At 32.8% G+C, this 22,036-nt stretch overlaps 1 protein-coding gene across 4 annotated transcripts in view; it reads left to right on the plus strand.

Moving 5' to 3' along the window:
- GRIK2 (glutamate ionotropic receptor kainate type subunit 2) overlaps nucleotides 1-22,036 on the plus strand; it is a 356,698-nt gene that overhangs the window by 237,470 nt on the left and 97,192 nt on the right. Inside the window, exon 13 of one of the 4 annotated variants that reach the window (XM_038133848.1) lies at nucleotides 20,509-20,627. The exons of the other annotated variants lie outside the window; for them this stretch is intronic. Coding sequence (XP_037989776.1) covers nucleotides 20,509-20,608 — 100 coding nt within the window. The 3' untranslated portion in view covers nucleotides 20,609-20,627. Of the gene's footprint in view, nucleotides 1-20,508; nucleotides 20,628-22,036 lie in introns of those variants that run through there. 4 annotated transcript variants of the gene reach the window in all.

Genomic DNA, 22,036 nt, shown 5'->3' on the forward strand with positions numbered 1-22,036 from the left:
CATAGATACCGAATGACCATTGTAAAAAATTTTATTTGGATGAAGATGGTAAGATCTTCTAAACAGTAATGCATATGAATTCCTTACTATTGCAAACATGCCAGTCAAAAATATGAGGAACTTTGCAAGGCCTAGTAGAGAGTTACACACTGTTGGACTAAATTACACCAAACACTTACAGATTGGGTTTCCTAATAAAACATATTTCAAGGTAAGGGCAAATATAGGATATTATCTAATGAAGTTTAAGGATTATAGGTAATCCTTCAGAGGCAGTGGTTGGTATGCGTTTTTATTTAAAAATAATTAAATATAGAATAAATGCAATGAATTTGCAGCTCCTATCATTTCTGTAGGATGTCAAGATTTCTTAAAATAGGAAAACTGGCTAAATATAATCTTTGAAGATGTGTCAGTTTGATAAGTATTCATGTAAAGTAGTTTCTGAGAACTCGGCCCACCCTTGCAGTTTAGGAACATTACAAAACCTAGTGAAGTCCATGACAGTGATAGTACATGATAGTTTTAGACTATCACAAATACAAGGAGTAATGTTCCCCACATAAAATGAAGAAATCCTTTGTAAAGATATATGTAATCATTAAGGTTTACATAGATCTGTTATTACTTATGTAACACATATGATTTCTTCCCTGGAAGCATGAGAGCATTTCTTTGCCCCACTGTGTCAGAGCAGGGGCTAAATATCAATATGTGTTATTTCAAAAAGTTGATCTAAGATATTACTGACATTCTGCTAATCCACATTGTGCATATTCTTTGAATATTCTTTGAATGTTAACAGAAAAGATTTGCTGATTTTCTTTGACAATAACTTCTGAGTTCCAAATCAGAACTTCAGTTTCTTCAGTTTGAAGAAGGTGTGTTTTGCGGAATATAAAGGAGCATCCATACAAAAACTGTTTTTCTTTAGATTTAACAGTCTAGGCTCTAGGATGAGATCAATGAATTTACTTGAAAGGAGTCAAGTTATTTTTTACATAATAAACTTAGCTGAATTGTATTATTTTTACAATCATTTTAGGGTTGATTAATAAGTCATTCTTAATTCAGGAACAATTTAAAGGCAATGGAGATAATAGATACTTCTTGGAACAAATATAAACTGTGTTATTCAAATATTTAGCATAAATTAAAAGAATTTAAAATTTGGGAAAGATATATACATTTTATTTCAAAAAAATTAGACTACTGTTTAATGGTTTCAGGATGTCAAGGTGTTTACTTTGACATTGAGATTCATAGGCATGGCGATTTTAAAGATAATACTCTTCATAACACACAGTAGCATTATTTTTTTTTTTGTTGCCACATGACAGATTGCTTTATTTCAAAAGTGTGCAGTTTTACTAGAATTAAAAAATCCAAGTATTCCTTATTCTGGGATTAAAAAAAAGTAAATTGTGCTATAAAAAATAAGTCCTTTTAAAACAGTAAAAGTTTTCAGTTAGAGAACAGGAACACAAAGGAGAAATAATGGAATTACAGTGAAGAGAGAATTATGTGGAGAAGATAAATTATACTTTACTATTTGCCCTTTTTCAGATTACAGAAAAAGAAAGAATGTTAAATCAAATTGAAAAATAACAAATTTAAATCATAAAAGATAATTTAATTACTTTTATTCTTGTTGATTGTTAATTAACCTCTGGAGCTTTTCTTAGGCTAAAATAAAAAAATGAGTGCTTTGCAATAAAACTGTAGTGATTAGACATACAAATGCATCTGAGGTAGTGCTTCTTGTGTGAAGCAAGAGGTGGAGTTTATAAAAAAACTTTCTCAGTAGCATGAGGGCAATTTTAATTTTCATGCTTTTCAACTTTAAATTTTTTTGCTTCTCCATTATGAAATGGTAGTACTAATACTAGTCAGAAACAGAGTATGTTTTGTAGCAACTTTTCATTATCTCTTTTCAGAGAGCAGTAGTGTTGAGGAAAAAAAATCACCAGCAGGCATTCTCATTTTCTAATGTTAATATTTGCTATGAGAACAGTCATACCTGTTGTGAAAATGTTAGTGAAATAGTTAACCCACTTCATAGATGGTGCTGTCATTTTATTTCATGTTCTGTGCATTTCATTAGCCTGTTTACACTGTCTGTTGTGAAAATTCTTTGTGCATCAGATAAATCCACAGGTCAATACATAGATTTGGGAAATTTTACTTTAGACTGTAGGTCTATTACAGCATCCCCAAAGATCATGGAAAATATTTCCATCAACTTCTGTAGATGTTAGTTAAGGTCCATTTGAACATAGAAACCAGCTAACAACATGGAATGCAACCAAGTAGAAAAGGATATTTCAGTGAGGTGAACACATATAGGATAAAATATAGGATATGTAGGATAAAATGTTCTCCTGAGTTTCTTGAGTTAGTATTTGAAGCAATGGTGAAAAATATGGCCTTGAATTTGGGCCTCTATGAATGTTACTGGCATCATGACCATTATGAAACAAAAGCTGCAACTGTCATCTAAGTTGGTTCAGAATATGCACCTGAATATTTATTTTACTATAGTAAGTGACAATTAGGTAAGTTTTTCCCTACTTCCCTTTTAATATTTCCTGATTTACAAATTTATGTCTAGCAGTTCAATTAGGTTAAACAATGTGTTGAGACTGAAAGTTGTTGTTGATTAAAATAGCTATAAATCATGCCAGACAGAGTGGTAAACAGGTAGGCTTTTATGCTTGTGAAAAAGAAATTTTAAGAATCATGAAAATATTACTTAATGCATTTGTTGGTTGAAGACAAGAATGTGGGGGGAAAAAATAAAGACAAAATTTGATTCTTTATGATCTACAGATAATTTTCAGTTTAGGTAACAGTTGTTGTTTGGGGTTTTTTCCAGGCATGTTTAATAACTGCTGATGTTTAGGCAGTTTTATCTGTAATAATACATGTCAGGGGCTTGAAAAAAATTTGTACATAGGTATCTTTAAAAGCGTCTCTACCTGTTTACTGTGCTGTCATTATTAAAGATCTCACATAAAAATATTATTTCACTTTTATTTATTGCATGTAATTTTGATATCCATTTTTTAAAAGGCATAAAAATGCAAATAAATAATTCATGCATATAACTAATCATAAAATGTAATGTGAATGTATATATTTTAAAATGAGTACTTTTCAGTAAATTAAAATATATTTATCTATATATTATATTTGATTATGCAGACTCAGTAAAAAATAGTGTATATAAATTTAAAATATTGCTAGGGGCATATGAATTTGCTGTGTCTCATGCAGTCTTACATTATATTAAACCATGACATAAAAGCAAATATGTTTAGTTAAATTGTTAGTGACATCCTTTCCCTTAAGAATACTTCATAAAAACATGTGGCTTAGTTGTTTGATGCTTACAATGATCCTGCTTGCATTTTCACCTAATTAACCCAAGAAAATCCATTAGAATATTTAGTTCTTTGCATTATTTTTAATATTTTTTATTTTATTAAAATTCAACCTTTTTTTCAGGTCAAAAAATCAGTACAATAATTTAACCATTGATTTTTGGTTTTGTTTTAAAGAACAGCAAGAAAAGAGGGTTTGTGGTCAGGTGAAAATATTTTTGCTGAATTGCCTAATGTATTACTGCTGTTTCATTTACAGAAAACAATACTGTTCTTTTGCATGAACTTTTTCCTTCTTCATTCTCAAATTTAAAGCCACTCTGCCATCAACAATGTATGTATAAAAAATTGTCTTATAGCAGCAAAAAAAGAAAATTCAGTCATAATATAAAGCAATTTTAACTCAGATGGATTAATTGTACTGTTATATACAAATGAGCTAAAGCAAGTTTTGGGTCCATTCTGTCAGTCCTTAATCAAAGAAGTATGGATAAAATAATAGAAGTTTCTCCATAACTATTCGCTGTTTATTGTTTAATGAATTTTTCAGGGTTTTTGTTTTGTTTGGATTTTTTTTTTTAAGGATAAGCCAGAATGAATTGCATGTGTATTTCTACCAAGAGAATATAACTTGAAGATTGTATTATTGCCCTTGAACTTGGTTGAAAGTGCAGCATGTGGAACTCTACATAATAAGTTTGTTCAGGAAGGTGTACTCTTAAATAATGTAACCAATCAAAACCGCAACTATTTGATTTTTGGTCTTTTTCTTTAACTTTCAGAAGCACGAATATTTTGCATATGAGAATGAGCAAGAAAGAAATATTATCCATCTCTTTAGCATTTATCTTTTCCTTACTGTCTGAGATAATTTTTTGTACCTAAAATTAAAATCAGGTTCAATCTCGTGAGAAGTGCTCGTGACAATATAGTGCCCTTTATATTTTATCATTCTGAACATTTTTTCCTCATTTGTAGTGAAAAGAAAATGTTTTATTTGAAGATTTACCGTGCCGAGTCAAACTGAAAATTTTTAAACAATATTGGAAAGTATATACTTTTATAGTTGCCAGCTTCCTCTTACTGGATTGTAAAATATGAAAACTAGTACTGTTTCATGTTGTTAAACAATTATTGCTCAGGCAAATTTGAAAGGACTAGGCAGTATTTCATGAACTGCTTGATTTTACTGATGTTATCAGATAAATACAACAGAAAAGAGAAATCTTAAGTTGCTTAAGAATGTGAGGAATTTCATAGCTGAATGAGTGTTTAGATATGACAGAACAGAATCCATAAGAGCATGAACCTGACTTTATGACCTGGTTTATAAACCTGTGACTTATTTTTTCCATTTACTCAAGAGATCTACTGATTATACATTACTGACATTGATTGTTGCTTGACTTAATAATAGAACTGGTTATGTCCTGTTTCACTTTCAGTCTACTTTTTAGAACTGGAAAGGATCATTGCCATTTGTAGTAGCTTGAGATTAGGTCACCCCAGTTGAATAAATGTAACTGGGTCAGAACAAATTCCCAAATGTGTTCACCTCTTCAGGATGAATGGCTACATAAACTGCACTGTAATTTTCTTTTATTTTTTGCATTGTGAACAAAACTAGTAGACATTGCGAGCACAACTACTAGTAAAATGAAGGCAATGTGAGTTTGGCATGATAACAATGTTATTGCTAATGATTTTTACAACTTCAGAAACTGAATTAAATTGAGGAAAACACTGCCAACAATTCCAATAGTATGAAACCAGAACATTCTGAATGGATGTATGTGCAATCCTTGGCTCTTCCAAGTTTATAGTAATTTTAATTGAAATTCTTATTTGCATATAATTGAGCCACCCAGACAGAACCTACAGCAATATTTCCTAAGCTCCAGTGTATTCCTGCTGGTGTTTCCTTTTTCTTAAGACTGAGCTGATATTTTTTGTGCAGTCTGTTGGTTTCTGGAGTAACAATCCATTACAGAGTCCATCCATCAAGAGTATTCTTCCTGTACTCTAAGATGTGTCAATAGCAAAAAACATGTTGTAAGGAATCTATACATTGCCAGACAATACAATCTGCTCTGAAAAGTAACAAACAAACATACTCTCACCCGTACCCCCATTATTCTTTTCCCATTGCAGGAAGGACCTATGCTACATTTTCTTTTCTTTTTTTTTTTCTTTTTCTATTTTTTTGGAACTCTTCCATGATGCAGATAATATTCTGCTGTCTTTGTTCCATAAGGGATTTTTATATTTGGTTTTCTTATCAAGTTCTTTCAGAAGCATCTTTTATATTTTTATGGGTCAGTTTGATAGTAATAGTTGTTAAACATACTTATATACTAAAGAAACCCATATAAAATATTTAAATAATATCTACTCATGTGAAATATACAATCAGTAAGCAACCTACTTCTTCTGAGGAAAATTGTTTAATTTACCATGTATCTCATCCCAAAGGGATTAAAACTGAAGCCTAGATTTTATTAAAAATCTCTTTTAAGGGCAGATCAGTTTTCCACTGAAGCAGCTCTCATTTGCTTTTCATCAGAAAGTGGTGATGATTTTGAATGCCTCATCTTTCTCTATAATCCTGTGATAATTGTATCCATTTAGTCTACCATGTAAGGCATCCATGCATTTTAATCTTTTGTTTACAGATACCTAGTACCTCTCCAGCTTTCCTGTTGAATGCTAATGGAGAGTGCAGGTCTTACCCTATTCAGGATAAATAAGCAGTTAAGTAAGAGCTTTAAAAACTATAGCCTCACTCAACTATGTAATGAATTGATCAAGTGTCATTTTTACACATAATTCTAAGAGATTGCTTCCAAATGTTTCATTTCCAGAGAGAGACAATTAATGAATATGCATTCATTAAAGTGATAGAGTTTGAGTGCAATCTTGCATTTTGTCATTGTTTTGTGGCTTACATTGCCATTAACTGAAAAAAAATATGTCCAACCTGCGTAATAAAGTTCTCTAAAACCCTACAAAGCAATTAATGGAGATTCAGTATCTTTTGACTGATGGCAGTAAAGACAGAACCTGGTAGATGTAGAATGGCTGACATTTTTGTCTTCTAATTTACTTTCAGGAAATACATACTTAAGAAAAGATAAAATGAAATTAATTTACTGGCAGGCATGAAAAAAAAATTGTTAGGGCATGATAAAAAAAGTGAGATTGTTCAAAAGGATATAGTGTGCACTAGAACTCAAATCCCAACTAGGAGTGACTTCTGTGACAGGCTCAGACTCATATCAGGTGCATGGCACTGTCTTTTCCCCATTCTTTCCCCAGAAATATGCACTAGGAAATTATAGGCTAGAAAAACAACAACAGTAACTATTGTTCAAGTAAATACTTTTTATAGAAAAAAAAAACAAACAAAAACTTCAATATGATAATAAAAAAAATCCAGCCTTTATATTTGTTTTTTGCAGTAGGCTCGTCCCTGTTGTTTCCTTCCACTTACTGAGAGGAGCTGTGGCATCCTCTCTGACTTTAAAAATCTAAAAGAAAGTAGGACCAGGTTCTTCCTTACACACAGTATAGACTACATAATGAAAAAATACATAAGTAAATTGCACTTTTCTCTATTGTTTTGATGGTCTTCTTATCGAGCATTGTTTGACTTCCATTTAGATGGAAGAAGACAGAAGATAGAAGTACACCATTTTTTTTTCAGTGTTTGTTTCTTTATTTTATAAAATTTAAAAATTAGACAAAGGAAAATAATTCCAGCGACAACAACAATAAAAAAACAAAAAACAAAAAACAAAACAAAAAAACCAAAAAAAAAAAAACCAGGAAAAAGTAGAGATCTTCAATGAGTAATGGATGTGGCTTCCCCATAAATTCTTAACATATTTACAGGCAGTGTTGCAGACTGAATGGAGGGAAGTTCTGATGCAGCTGATAGAATTCAAGAAGGCAGTTCAGTCTTCAAGTAACTCATTGTCCTATTTCAAGTAACTCCTACTTGTCCTTCAAATAACTATTGTCCTTGTTCAGTCTTCAAGTAACTCATTGTTAGCTGCACCTAACAATAGTATGTGACCTTCTTACACTTTTCATTTGCCCTCTAAGCAAGAGATCATGAACAAAGAAGCAAATAATAAGAGATCAGACTCTTTCTTTCCTGAATTAGTGGTGTGTTATGAAATAAAAATAAAACTGAAATCAGAAAGAATGGATTTTTTTGAATGTTTTGCATTTGCATTCAAATACATAAAACAATTTAAAGTAGAGAAAAAAATTATTTATTGTACAATATGTGGCAAAACTCAGTACTCAAACTTCCATAAAAGCAGCATTTTGCTCTGCTTTACTTCCCCTTCCAAAGAAAACTAGTTTGGTATTTCTAGAACTAGAACTTTGGAACTTTTGGTATTTCTAGAACTTTGCATTTTCATCCATTTTCATAGTGCTCATAGAACTGAGGTACAGAGTCCAATTACAGGACTGTGTTTGAGAAGAAAATGTTGAATTTTTGATAACTTATTTTTGCTGAAAGCATATTCCATCTATTTAAAAACTATTTTAGTTTTTCTTTCTGCTAACTTGCAGTTAACACTTTCTAACTATATTTGTAGCTAGGTTTGTTTATATTAATAGTTTTTCCTGTTCAACTTTGAATATGACTCCATGTATTTATGTCATGTGGTAGAAAATGGATATTCAGCTGAAGTATAGGAGATCTAAAATGAGGTCTGGGTCTTGAGACTATATTCTGTTTTTGTCATAATGGGACTACAATAGTGCACTGGACATTTTAGGGTTATTAATCTGAAAGCCTGAATTCCAGCTTAGGAAACATTTGCCCAGGCAGCAAAAATACCAGCAGCTAGTAGTTCTTGCTCATATGCCATCTATATTTTTATATTTATACCTACATATGTGTATATAGGTAGATGATGGCTGTGTGTGGGATTTGTATTCAGGTATCTTAATTTTTTTTTACAATCCTATGGCCAGATGGCTTTTTCTTGTGGCCTCAAGGATTGTGGTGTAGTGGTGGTGAAGTCTGAATACGCTGTACACATGGCAGCTGGTCTAAAACTTGAGGAGGACAGAGCAGTTTACAGGGCCAGCAATTTCCCTGTTACCATTCCAATTTACATGGACAGAGAAGATCCTCTGGGATCTCTTGCCAGTGTTAAGATGACGACTATTACTGTTCCCCTGGTAAGCATTGTAAGAGGGAGTGATTGAAGCCAGGCCCTGGGGAATGAACTACAGCTATCTTCCATTGACCTCAAAGCATTTGGTAAATTAACCTCAAAATCAGTCCTTGTGTTTCTTCTAAAAGAAGTGCATTATATATTTTAAGAATAATTTTACCCTTTGAAACTTATTTTTAAGAGTTTGCGTGGATGTGAATATGTCTCCCTACTCCTATCTCCCTGATCCCAATTGTCAGTGAAATATCCTCTCTCCTTTCTTATTTCTCAGTTAAGGAATGATATTCTCTGTAAGCCTCTTAGGCAAATAATTTCCTAGGTAGGCTGTAAATTTACACTTATTGTTGCAGTAGATCAGAGCCATCCAATTGTCCTTAGTATTTGTTTTACTAAGAGTAGTTGTCAAGCATTGACTTTGAAGGTTTCTGTAGTGTCATCTTTTAAAACCATTTGTTCAAACCTCAGGAGACAATTAGTGATGAATAAAGCTGAAAATAATTTGAGATTCAGCTTAGTAGTTCAAGTGTTCACTGAAGCCATATGGTCTTTTCTTTCTACACTCTTAGAAATACATTTAGAATTATATCACATAATGCAGTTATATTTTTGCATTTTGAGATCATGCATTTATTTGTTGATTGAAAATAGTTAGAGAATTCTGTAAAAATAAAATAGACCAGAAAATTTTCAATGCAAATTGGTGAATTGTACTCCAAGTAGAATACTGGGGAGAAATGTCATTGTTAGGAAAAGAGTCAAGCTTTTGACTTAGTGGAACTAGCTAGTATATTTCTAAATATGGCTGGAAAGCAACCAATTGTCATTTCAGGAATATAAAATTTGCATTATTTTATCCCCAAAGAATATAATAATATTAAAATAAAATATCATATCCCCTATACTGAAAGTCAGCTTTCTGGAGGTAAAATATATGACTTAAATTATAATAATTTTAATGGATAAAGCACCCCTCAGTAGCCTCCAAGTGTTCAGTAAATTACCTTCAAAATTTATCCTTGTGGTTTTACATTAAGAGGTACTTTGTATGTGTAAATGCTATCTTAGTAAAATCTGATGGACCACAAATGTGAGTAACTACTACCATTCTGTTCAGCCATTACTGTTCAGGATATTTAGACTCCATATCAATTATAAAATGAGTGGGAATTCTTAAGAATGTAATATAATTTAATATTAAAGGATCATTATTTATTTATTTATTATTATTTGTTTTGAAGAGGATTAGACTGCTTTTTATACTGTAAGACTACCACCTGATATATGAAGGTATGAAATTTTGAAACAAAAGAATGGCTGATTTTTTAAAATTACTGAATTTTTCATATTATAGCTAAAACTTCTGCCCCAAATTAATCTATCTTTACTGCTACAATAAAATAATAATACTCATTACAGTGATGACATTTATGTATCAGTTGTACTTATCTTTTGAGCAGTGAACTTAAAAGGATTTTGTAAGCATTAGAAAAATTCAAGAAGATTCATTTCCTTTTTGTATTTCTGAAACAGCTCACTTTTTAAAACCAGCTCACTTTCTTGATTCTAGAAAAAATACCTGATTTATATTTTAGTCTTAGTGAAATATGTTGATATCAGTTTATGTAGTAAAGAAATTGACCATAATTATTGTAAATATTATATCAGGAAGGAAAGAGGGAAAGGATGCTCAAGAAATGTTGGACAAATTGCTAATATAACAATCATATAGCTGTAAAATGATTTCTTAAATCATAAAAATAATATAATTTGCTTTGGAATTTCATTATTGCTATTACCCACTACCAAGAAACCCCTAAAGGACAAAACCAATCTTTTTGAAGCAAAGATATAGTATTAGCTGGCTTAGAAGATTATAGTGTGTGAAAAAAAAGTAAAGAGCATGCTTTTTTTAAGAAATAGAGTAGGTACCACTGTAATCTGTTTTCCCCTCAGTACAGTAGTGTATAACAAGGTGCTTCCCTGCAGCTACATATGACAGGAAAAATCTCTTTTCATGTAGTAATTAGTTTACAGCACCCTATAGCCTGGAGCCCAGCAGGAATTATTTGCAAGCAAGTAAAATATAAATAAAAAGATAGTTCTTGTTGTAAAGTACCTGAATTGCTTCTTTGATCATCAAGCAGTTTTTTCTGTCGGAAAATGTTTCTCTTATTTTAGAAATGAATATGGATGGAAAGCTAAATCAGCAGAAGTCATAAGAAAGCTGTTGTGTTTCAGGCTGTGACTGTTTCTTGAGACAAGTGATAAACTTGGTGAATTTGGACATTTGGACTATTCTCAACACAAAATGAAAATAGTGCAAGTTTATTTAAACATAATGAATTGAAAGAAGCAAACAAAACTTTATGCTTGTGAAAGGAATGTAAGAAAGAAACAAGTTTAAATACCTTCCATAATTTTTCATAAATCTCTTAGAGAATTTTTGAATATTTCTTATGAAGATACACTTTGAATGAACCTAGATTCAGACAGAATATTTGGTATCTATGCTGTATCAGTGGCTTATCTATTTTACATTTGTACAATATATCATTCAATTCACTGAGCATTGCATGCTCACAGCAAGAAGAATAACTCTCTCAAAGTATTAAAGGAAGAACATAAAAATACCAGAGTCTGAAAATACAGCAGCATGAAAAGTTAAAAGACTGACTGATATGAATGGCAAAATTCACATCATGTATTCCAGACCATAGTAAGGATAAGGGCATAAAATTGCACTTTTTTGTTTTTAATGTTTGTTTGTTTCTTAAGTTATCTTCTGCAGCCAATACTAATGTGATTATGAATATTCTTAAATTATCCTTATGACACATTATTATGTCTTAGCTTAAATTCAGTGAAGGTAGTTTAAACAGATAGATTTGACCTTACAGTCAGTTGGACAGACAAAAGGAGGATATTCAAATGAATGTAGTGACCTGCCTGGCATTAATAAATGATTATTTATTTGGTTTGATTTGGGTCTGTATTCTTAATTTCACATCTGGAAGCAAAGTCACTGCACAGCTGATGAATGAAAACCAAGTGAGATAGTCCAGAGGTATACTGGGCAAGTATGCTTAATATTATTATGATTACTACTCAAAAAGAAAAAGTGGTGTATCAGGACCCGTAGCAATTGTTAGACTGCTTGCAATGCTCACTTGCAACACAGCCCATTTAGCCTAAGTAAAAGCTAACTTGGGATGTTAAGTATCTGCTTTCTGTGTCACAGATTGAAATGTTGTGTTTTATTGCCTGCTTACCTTCTACAAAACCATTATCTTGCTTCAAAATTCTAAGTAGGAAAGAGGTTGCTTTTTAGAGGCTACTGAAAAGAAACTGAATTCAGAATAAAAAGTAAAAAAAAAACAGGAGAAGAAATAGTCTTAAGCAAGAAATAATTTTGGCTTTGGGACTGCGTATTTAGTAGGCATTAAAGGATAATGCTGGAAATGCTTTGAAATAGAGGAACAAAGGACTTTGATTCAAATTGCTGACAGATGTATTTAGGTTATTGGATAATCCGTGAATGGGCCTAATGTTTATTACTGAGACCATACTTGTTAACTTTACAAACTCAGATGTTACAAACTTTGAGTGTTTTCATCATAAATATGGTTTTTATCTTGCACATGAATTGTTTTGCTCAAAACAGAACAGTGCTCCTGAGAGATTAGTTTCTATGTAGATAAATATTAGCAATAATTGTCTGGTTGAATGAACAATAAGCTTTATTTTTCTCTCTCATACACACATAATAAAAGATTAGTTTCTCATGTATAGACTTGCAAAATTTTTTCTTAGTATAATTATTTTTTATAATAATATTTTTGCATGTGCAAAGCAATAAATATTCTTATATATATTGAGGTGCTAAGTAAGATATATTTCTACACAAAAGCTAATTATTGTATGTTCCTGATTTCTAAGATGCCTGCCTTGAGATGCATAAAAATCCTATATTTAGAACCTTAAAAATATTACCTGATCCTTTGGAAATATATAAAGCTTCTGGAAAATGAAAGCTGTAAATCTTTTAGTATTTTAGGGGTGAAACCTGTTAAAGAATTCTTTATAGTTTTCTTGGCTATGTCTATTCCATTACAACACTTAAAATTACACCTCAAGCTTAAAAGTAGAATATACACACATTGTGTATAGTCTACACCCCTGTACACAAGAAAAAATGTGTATTAACTCCTTCAGACAAGTTGAATAGCAACTTTTAGTCCAACTAGAGCAGTAATAGCAAAGGTTGCTCACCTAGGTCTTTTCCTCTTGTGTGAGTGTATTTCTCCTAGAGAACATGATAGAATTATAGAATAGACTGAGTTGGAAGAGACACTTCCTTGTCATGCACATGAATCCCCAACACTCCTTAACAGAAAGCAGGGGGAGCTTTGAAGGTTTCCCAATGCTGTGCAAGTCAAGTTTTTGTGATCACCAAAGATAGAGATGGCATAACTTCTCTGTAATGTCTTTCTGTGTTTAAGTACTCTCACTGTGAAAAACTCTTATGTGCTGAGAGAACTACTTTTTCTGCCTTTTGTCTTCTCTCTGTACATCTTCAAGAAGGATGAGTCCATCCACTCTTCAAACAGCTGAACACAGAAAGTAGATTTTACCCCATTATTATTTCTGCAGATCTCTCATTCTGCTGGACTCAGATTTTATTTTTATGGCACAGGTGGCCCAGAACTGGACACTGTACTCCAGATGTAGCCTCATGACTGTCCAATGGGCAGGAAAAATCACTTGACACTCAGGCTGAAAGTTGCTGAGGTGTATAGTCCATTCCACTATCCAGGTTGCTAATGAGGCTTTTTGACAGCTTTGGCTCCTATATCAACCCAATGAGAAATACTTTCCATTACTGGTTGTCAGCTAAATTTTGAAGTATTTTTGCTCTTCTCCAAAAATGGAAATACAGCAATTTTTTTCTTCACCTTGCAACCTACTGGCATCCAGGCAATACCTTCCCAATTTGGCCACAGATTTGCTATAGGACGCTCTTTCTTTAATCACAAAGTTAAGCTTTTTATCACTGAAAATACTTGAGCTGGTTAGATATGTTTGTCCTTGTAAACCTCATTTTGCTGTTCTGAAACACCTTGGTCTTTTTTACTTGGTAGTGGTTTCAAGGAGGATTTCCCCCATTATCTTCACAGAGTCTAGGGTGGGATTTACTGGTCTGTAATTCTTTGAATCTTCCTCCCTGATCTTCTTTGAAGATAGAAAAGTACAGACATCAAGAATTTCCTTTGAATGTGGCCTGATGAAGAAATCTGTCTCTACAAACTTTATCCATTTACTAAAACTAACTTTAGAATGAGACACTGCTTTTTTTGGAGGAATTCCTGAATATTATATGCCTATCTTTAGACTATGCTATAATAGTCAGTTTGTAAAGGAAACAATGACTAAAGAGTTTTGCTTAATGAAATTGTCACAATTAATCAGTATCAAATGGAGTTGCCCTCATGGACCTTCTTACTATAAATCTCCTAGATTTTGTTAGATGAGCATCACTCGAATATTCAACAATCAATACCAAAAGGAGTAGCATTCTCCAAGTGGAGAGAGATGGTGCTCTTACATGCAATGATGTTGACATGTCCATTAATGTTTTCATCACAGTATTGTTTATATTATCCTGTTTACAGAAAATTCCTGGACTGTCCAAGAACAAATTCTAATGTGCCAAATTAAGATGGCTGTCAACAGTAATTATATTTCATTGATAGGTACCAGGCAGGAGTGAGTATACATAATGTCTTATTATAAAGGTCAGCCTTGGTTCATTGCAAATCACTCCCCACTTCAGAGGGGGAGTGCAATAGACTTCTGTAGGTGGGTGTACTACCCAAGGTGAAACCAGTTCATAAACACATACAAAAGCGTAGAGACATAACGTAGGCTTTTTTTAATATAGATTCAATTGCAGGAATGTGTAGAGTACTTGGTGATAGCTTTTCTAGACTTGTATAAGCATTGATTAAGTTGTTATATCTCCATAAGACAGGTATTTCTCTGTTTGAATCTCAGAGCCCTGGTGAAATAAGAAACATAACAGAGCTCTGTTGAGGTCTTCAGGTCTGTAGCATTCCCTAGCATGTCTGCCTGCTAACTGAGCTAACACTATTAACTGTAAATTTTATATGTAAATGTATATTTTTTCTTATTTTTTACATGAATTAAAAGTTATCAGAAGAGGATTCTGGAACAGTTAATTCCAGTTAAGTTAATAACTTAACTTAACAGTTAAGTTATTCTTCCATCTCTTTTCCCCTGTTATGTTTAACTGGAAAAATAGTAGAATTCTGGTATTCTTAACTATTTCTGGTATAAATATGGGTTTCTTTACTATGAAAAATGGATAAACTTTTAAATTATTGTGAATTGCATCAGGTATAGAAACAGGTGCTCTTAGGTGGGTGCTACTTTTTAAGACAGAATGAAGACTGAATTAATTAGGATTGTCCTCTTTATCTGCTTTGATAAAATTTTTGTGTCAGATAAATCAGTTAGGGACGTACAACTGTATCCCACATCCTCTGAGATTTTTCCTTTTTTTTAATCTGCTGATGGTTGTTGTTAACAGTCTACATTCAAAATTTTGTTTTCCCTTGCCCATTTTCTCCTTTTTCAAATTAATTCTACTTTTCATCAAATGGTCCTCTTGTTATTTGTTATTTGTTTATGTATCGTATAAATTTCTGTAGCTTGGGAAACTGCAGACTTATCTGTGCAGTTGGTCTAATCCACAACATGCTTTGGATTCCTTTAAGCATACAACAGCATCTTATAAATTCTTGTATGCAAGACTCATAGAGACATTGGTTTGGGGGGGTTTGTCTTTCTTGTTAATATTCTTTCCACATTAAGAGTGGCCTTAAGACTGCTAGTTATCCTGTAACCAGTTGGAGTTCATTCAAATGTGGTCAGAACTGGTTTTAAATTGTACTCATATCTCCTGGTTTCATATTGAATATGTGACTTTTTAAAAATGTTGGTCATTTGTTTAGTATTTCCATGAGATGTAGTGGTGAGAATGTAAAGTATTTTCAATTTTTTTCTTGTTTTACAATATACTAAAAAAAACCAATATCTATTTATGCTCAAACTGTTGGAGCACTACAGCTCAGTGAATTATTTATTCAGTTTGTTTGGGGATACAGAGAGTCAATGTAAGCAGGAGCAAAAAAGCTATAGCCAGAATATTCAACACTCTCATTTTCTCTTGTAGTCTGTGCCATCACAGATGAGGAAATCATACCTTTGGGATAGTTTCTCTTAATACAATTTCCTCTTTAAAAGGGTAAAAGAAATAAATCTTAGCAAAGATAACTGTGTTTTCTATTGACTGTTAAAGACATATTACATTGCCAGGACTCAACTGAGTATGTTTGTACCTGTGTAACTTTGAGTTTATCCATACTCATCAGGGTTCTTGTATAAATTTCTATGGGTTTATTAGTCAGGAGAGTGCAAAGTCTTCATATTTCAATAGTTCACAGCACACAGCTTTAATGGATGTAAAATCCATGCTGATCAATTCCTGATTTTTTATCTGTAAGGTGAGCAAGGAAATACAAGAAGATGTACTAATGTTAACAGGGGTGTGGATTTTTCATCTTTAAAAGTTATGGTATGCATTTGCCGTTTTTTCCTTAGTTCTCAAAATAGTAATAATTTTATCAAAGACAATAATGCTCTTCAAAGGGAATATAGTGGAAAGGTGTGATCCCTCCAGTTCTGATGCGACTGATTCTTATTTTGTAGTAGGATATCAATTAGAAAATTTGAACCATAATTTTTAAGATGACCATGCTTTCTATGTATTCAAGATTACCTTTAGGACAGCTATACCTTGCATCATCTCAGAAACAAAGAAATCAGGAATTGTGATTGTTTTTTATAGTTCCCAAAAAGTCCCTCACACTGTATGAAAGACTATATTCTCTGTGGTTCTTGCTGAAGTTACTCAGACCCACTTAGAGATATTTAAGTAATTTTCCAGAGATAACTTGTTTAAGAAACCCATCAACTTTAAAATATTTTTTAAAATTATGGTACTTTTAAAAATAGATCTTCTACTGGCAGATTGTCTATTTTAAGTTTGACATTATAGTCATTAAACAAATTTGAAAGTTATTAAACTAACCCATAAAATCAGCAGGGAAGTAATTGTTATAATATAGAAACAGCATAGACAAACTGTGAGATTACAATCCTGACATTAGAGATGAGAATTTTCTGGCTTATACCTATTGTAATTGATATAATTAGAAAGATGAGCTTTTAGAATGTTTCACACCAGAATACAGCATACCTGAAATTTTATTTCTTGTGCCCAATTAGAAATTATTAAAGAAAAAAAATTTAAACAGTATTCTTCAGTCATGAGTATTGATAGAACATAAATTGTACCTTAATGTACTATATTGTACCCATATATAAGCACAGGTATGTTGCAGAAAGATTTATTAACTCCTGTATTAAGAGCACTTCATTTGGTGCATATTTTTTGACATATGATGCAGAAGAATATTCTTAGCTACGCTGCCTTATCCTCTCCTGAGATCAGGTTTGTAACAAAATCCTTTTTTTTTTTTTGCATATCCAGGTCACAAACAGAACAATATATGATTAGCTATATGATTTAACCATGCAGTTATGAAAAAGAGTGGTTTAATTTTACCACTAATTTTAATTTCACATTTAAATTTAGTAATTTATGTTTCTTCTAAAAATACCAAATATCCAGTACTCAGAATCATCAAGGTTGGAAGAGACCTTCAAGATCATCTAATCCAACCATCAACCCAGAACTACCCAAATCACCCCAAAACTCTATCTCCAAAAGCCACATCTAAATGTCTCTTAAACACTTTCACTTCAAGGGATGCTGATTCCACCACATCTGGGGACAGCTTATTTCAATGGCCAAGCACTCTTAGAGAGAAAAACCCATCTAATATCTAACCTGAACCATCACTAGTACAACTTGAGGCCCTTCCCTCTTGTTCTTTCACTTGAGATGTGGCAGAAGAGACTACACCTCCTACAACCTCACTATAACCTCCTTTCAGGTAATTCCAGGTAGAAATGAGGTTTCCCCCTTGCTCCCTTTCACTCCTAAACAGAGGTCAACCTATATTTCAAATTGTCAAATAAACAAATTACCACATTTTTTGTATTGAGTCTCTGTAAATTTGAGTCTGGTTTTCATAGTTACACACAGGTCATTGTAAAATGGCTTCTTTTTCTCTGAGAAGGAAAAAGATCCTTAAACATCTTCTTCCTTTGACAAACACCTTCTAAATGCTTTGCTAATTACTTCCAGCAGCAATGATACTGTACAGTGCTACTGAACCCAGGGAATAGAGGCCTTATATAATGTATAGCATTAATCACCTCGTAAGATAAATAAGTTAATTATCTGTCCAGTGTGACCCTGTAGGGAAATGGAAATTGCTTCTCTGTGTAACATCACTTTGGGCCTGCAAAGCTGTCTAAAGTATTTCAGTCAAAAGACATGTGCTTGTCAATACTTGGCAGGAAGATCTCTAAAAACACATAATGTACTGTAGGCATAGTTTAGGGTGGTCATTAAAGTTTTTGTTAAGAGTTTGAATTGATCAATAAAGACACTGATCAATAAAGAGCATATCTCCTGTCTTTTTGGCAAAAAGTAAATAAGAATATTTTACAAACAATGAACTTTAGAGATTCCTCTGAGTCTATTGTAGTGTGATCCAAGCAAGGAATGGTGTTCTATCTAGTTTACATTTTATAAGAAGTGGATAAGGCAGATGACAATTGTATGACCTTGCAGAGCCTTAACTAAAAATTGATGTGAAGCTTCAGTTCTATTACAGGATGTATAGCAGGACTATTGAATAAGAAAGGAAATATTTGGCACTTTTTGTGTTAAGCTATGAAGCAAGTGTTTTTAGAGAGAAGAAAAACTGAAATGTTTCATTCTAGGATGCAGAAAGCTGCAGCTACTCTGAATGAAAAGTGGTTTGACTAAATAAAAAGGCAATTAGGTGAGTAACACTGTGTCTGAAAACACCCTCCTGCTATAATTTTTTTTTTTTTTTTTTTTTGTTCTTTATCACTGTCTTCATATGTCAACCATGAGCTGGTAAGGTTTGATTTGTATGTAGGAGAAGTTATTACTACACTAATAAAAATAAAAGGGCAATGGAATGAGAAAAAGGTGCCCCTTGAAAGGGAGTAAAACTTTTTGTCCTGTTTGTGTCAGTTACTGACTGAAGAAAAACAAGAACTTGAATTTTGCCTTTCTCTACTCCCTGGTAAATACTAATGACACAATAGAGATTTATTTCATTTAGCTAAGTACTTACCTCTGAGTGCGGACAGAAGTAGATGTGTACAGAAGAGTTAAAGCTAAGAAAGTCTACATGACTATTTCTCTGGAGTATATTCCTACAAACACAACAGGTTGTGGCTCTCAATTTGAAAGATTTTATTTTTCTTTATTCAGATTGTGTTTTATTTGAGAACATAAAAAGTATCATGAACTGAAGCAGTTTATGAGAGATTTATCATCCAGGACTAGATATGGTACAGACTTCACAAAGCAAATAAGACATGTTTTTTCCTGGAGAAGCAGGCAAGTCTAATTTTAGGCATGACAAAACCAGTGAGCACAAGAAATAGTGTGGAAGGGTGGAAACTGAAGAGGGTTGCACTGAGATTACAGGGTTACTTAGGTTCATTTCATGCATATCTTCATAGTATGACTGCTCCATTTGGATATGACATTTTTTAAGCTTCTGTAAGTATTCCAGAAGTATCTGAAGAGGCAGCTGAAAGATGAAGAGTTGTGTGTAAGATTTAGCAGAAGTAAAAGGGGTGATAAAGGGAAGTAAAGTGTATAGAAAATGAGTCTATATTTATGCAAATTCTCTTTTGTTCTTCTTTGTGACCTTCTAGCCATCAAAAGATATTCAGATGATGACTAATCTGTGTAATCTATGTGGAGGCACATTTTAGACTTTCTCTTTTGCTGGATATGTAAATATAGTTTTGTAGAATAAATCCAGGGAGATGGTTAGTTACCATTTAAGCCTTATTGTAGCTACTGGATAGGGCATGGGCAGGTTTTTTGTGTTGTGTGAGGGTAGGTCCTCAAACTGTTGACCAGAACTCAAATCTCATCTCCAAAAGGAGAATTCTTAATAGAGGAAGTAAGCCAATTCTGTTTTGAGGGATTAACCTTGACTGAGGTCCAAATGTTAGTTTAGACACTCAATCCCTTCTGCAGCAGGATAAGGAGAGAAAATTGGATGAGCGTGCTCATGGGTTGTGATAAAGGCAGGGAGTTGGTTACTAGTTGTTGTCATGGGCTGAAAAAATTCAGAAGGTGAGAAATACAGACACTGAGACACCTTTCTTCCCCTCTTTTCCAAGTTTTGTTTTAGTACTTCAGGTTCCTCTGCCCACCCCCAGACAGAGAAGGGAGCTTGAAGGGCAGTTTGTAGTGAGTACATAACGGTTTCTCTCTCTCTTCTTGACCAGATATAAGTCCTTGCAATTTATATCCAATACAATTCACCCAGCTTCCTCTTTCCATGTTCCTTAGCTGCTCTTTTTATGACTACTGGCCAAGGTTCAGGAGATGAACTTTTATCCTATATCTTAACCTCTGAGAGAAGTGCCCTCCATGTCAGAAGCTAAGTTCAAAACTACTCAGGCTGAGGAGGGCCTGTAATCCAAAAGTCACTTAGTTGGCTGGTAGTCTGATTAAAAGAGATTTTCTATTAGGCACAGGAATCACTAGAAGACTCAGCACTGTTAATCAGAGGCACACACTATGCATCCCTGGACAAGGCATACCCTTATGATGCTCAGGCCTCTGTTTCTAAATGTTTTCTGTTGTATGGTTGCAGGCCTGGGACAGTCATCCCTCAAGATGAGCTTAAAAATCGTGAGGAAAGGATGTGCAAGACCAGGGCACTCCTGAAGGCAGCAAAAGATGAAATCGTATAAATACGACTTAGCAACCTCTGAAAACATAAGTGTATTGTCAACACTGCTACCATACTGCATCCAAAACTGAACTTCGTACCAGCTTACGCCAGCTGCTAGGAAGAAAATTCACTTTATCCCAGTGAAAAAGAATTTACAGATTGCTTGAAATTTCAGTATTTCTAAAAATAGGGATAAGGATTTTTCAAAGTAGTCAATATTTTATTTCTTCTGTTTTTGTTTCAATGTACTTAGGGAGGACATATATGAGTAAACAATAATAATGTTTTCTGGTAAAGATGTAAGAATGTTATATGAAGCAGCTAAATTTAGGCTATTTGGAAAGAAAATGCAAATTAAAAATATTAGAAGTATTGTGAATAGCCTGTTTTTTGAAATAGCCCCCAATTATTACTATCGAGTCAGAGGAATGAAGAAATACAAAAGAAAACTCAAAGATTCTCAGGTATGCTAAGAGCCTAAAGAGCATACAAAGCATACAGAGAAGAAAGTCATGTTGGAGACATCATTTTACACATATCGCCAAAAAAAAGGGCGCAAAATGTTTTCTAACACAACAAATACCCTAGTTTTCTGAATTATCACTCAGAACTCAGGAAACGTTGTGATTCTTGTGAAAACTAAAATGGAAGCAACTCTTTTAACATCTTCCCTACCATACCATACTTGAGATATCTAAGAATATCTCCAAGAACATTTTTTGTAAGACTTCAATGTATTCAGCAGCAGTCAGGACACATTGATTGTGGGAGAAGCCTACAATCATTGTGAAGTTCACATGCATTAAAAGATAGTAATTTTAAATAAGTTTTCTTCAGATATTTGTCTGTCATTTAATATTTAACTCTACTGACATTTCTTCTGTTCAAGAAATGGATGGACTAATATTCTGGAAACTGAAAAGTTATGTAAGAACTGAAACCAGAATATATAAAAAATTAAGAAATAGGAACTTGACTAGTGCTTCAAAAATTAGGTTGTATGTATATCTTTTACACTTGTTTCCATCATACATTATCTTTAATAATGATGGTAATATACTCTCTTTATTCCAGAATAGTAATGGATTTTAATAAACTCTTAATTCACATCTGTAAAAGCAAATGTTTCAGTTATCATAAATTTATTATAACTATCACATAATAATTAAGATTTTTATATAATTTATTTAATTTTATTTAAATTTATTTATTTAATTAATTTTAATCAAACAAAACAGCCTTTATAGTTTTGGTTCTGATTTGAGCTATGACTTATCTACACATTTCTGTTGCTCCCTAGCCTATATTTCTCTGGATTTTAGAGCAGGACTAGTAGCTAATACAGCAGTAAAAATTGACAAGTTCCAAAAATCACCAAGTTTTCCCTGTTATATTACTCCTGTATGGTTCTTGTTGCTTATAGTAAAAGTTTATGAAGCAATTTTTA

This window comes from Motacilla alba, chromosome 3 (assembly GCF_015832195.1).
Source record: "Motacilla alba alba isolate MOTALB_02 chromosome 3, Motacilla_alba_V1.0_pri, whole genome shotgun sequence".
NCBI classification, from domain to species: Eukaryota; Metazoa; Chordata; class Aves; order Passeriformes; family Motacillidae; genus Motacilla; species Motacilla alba.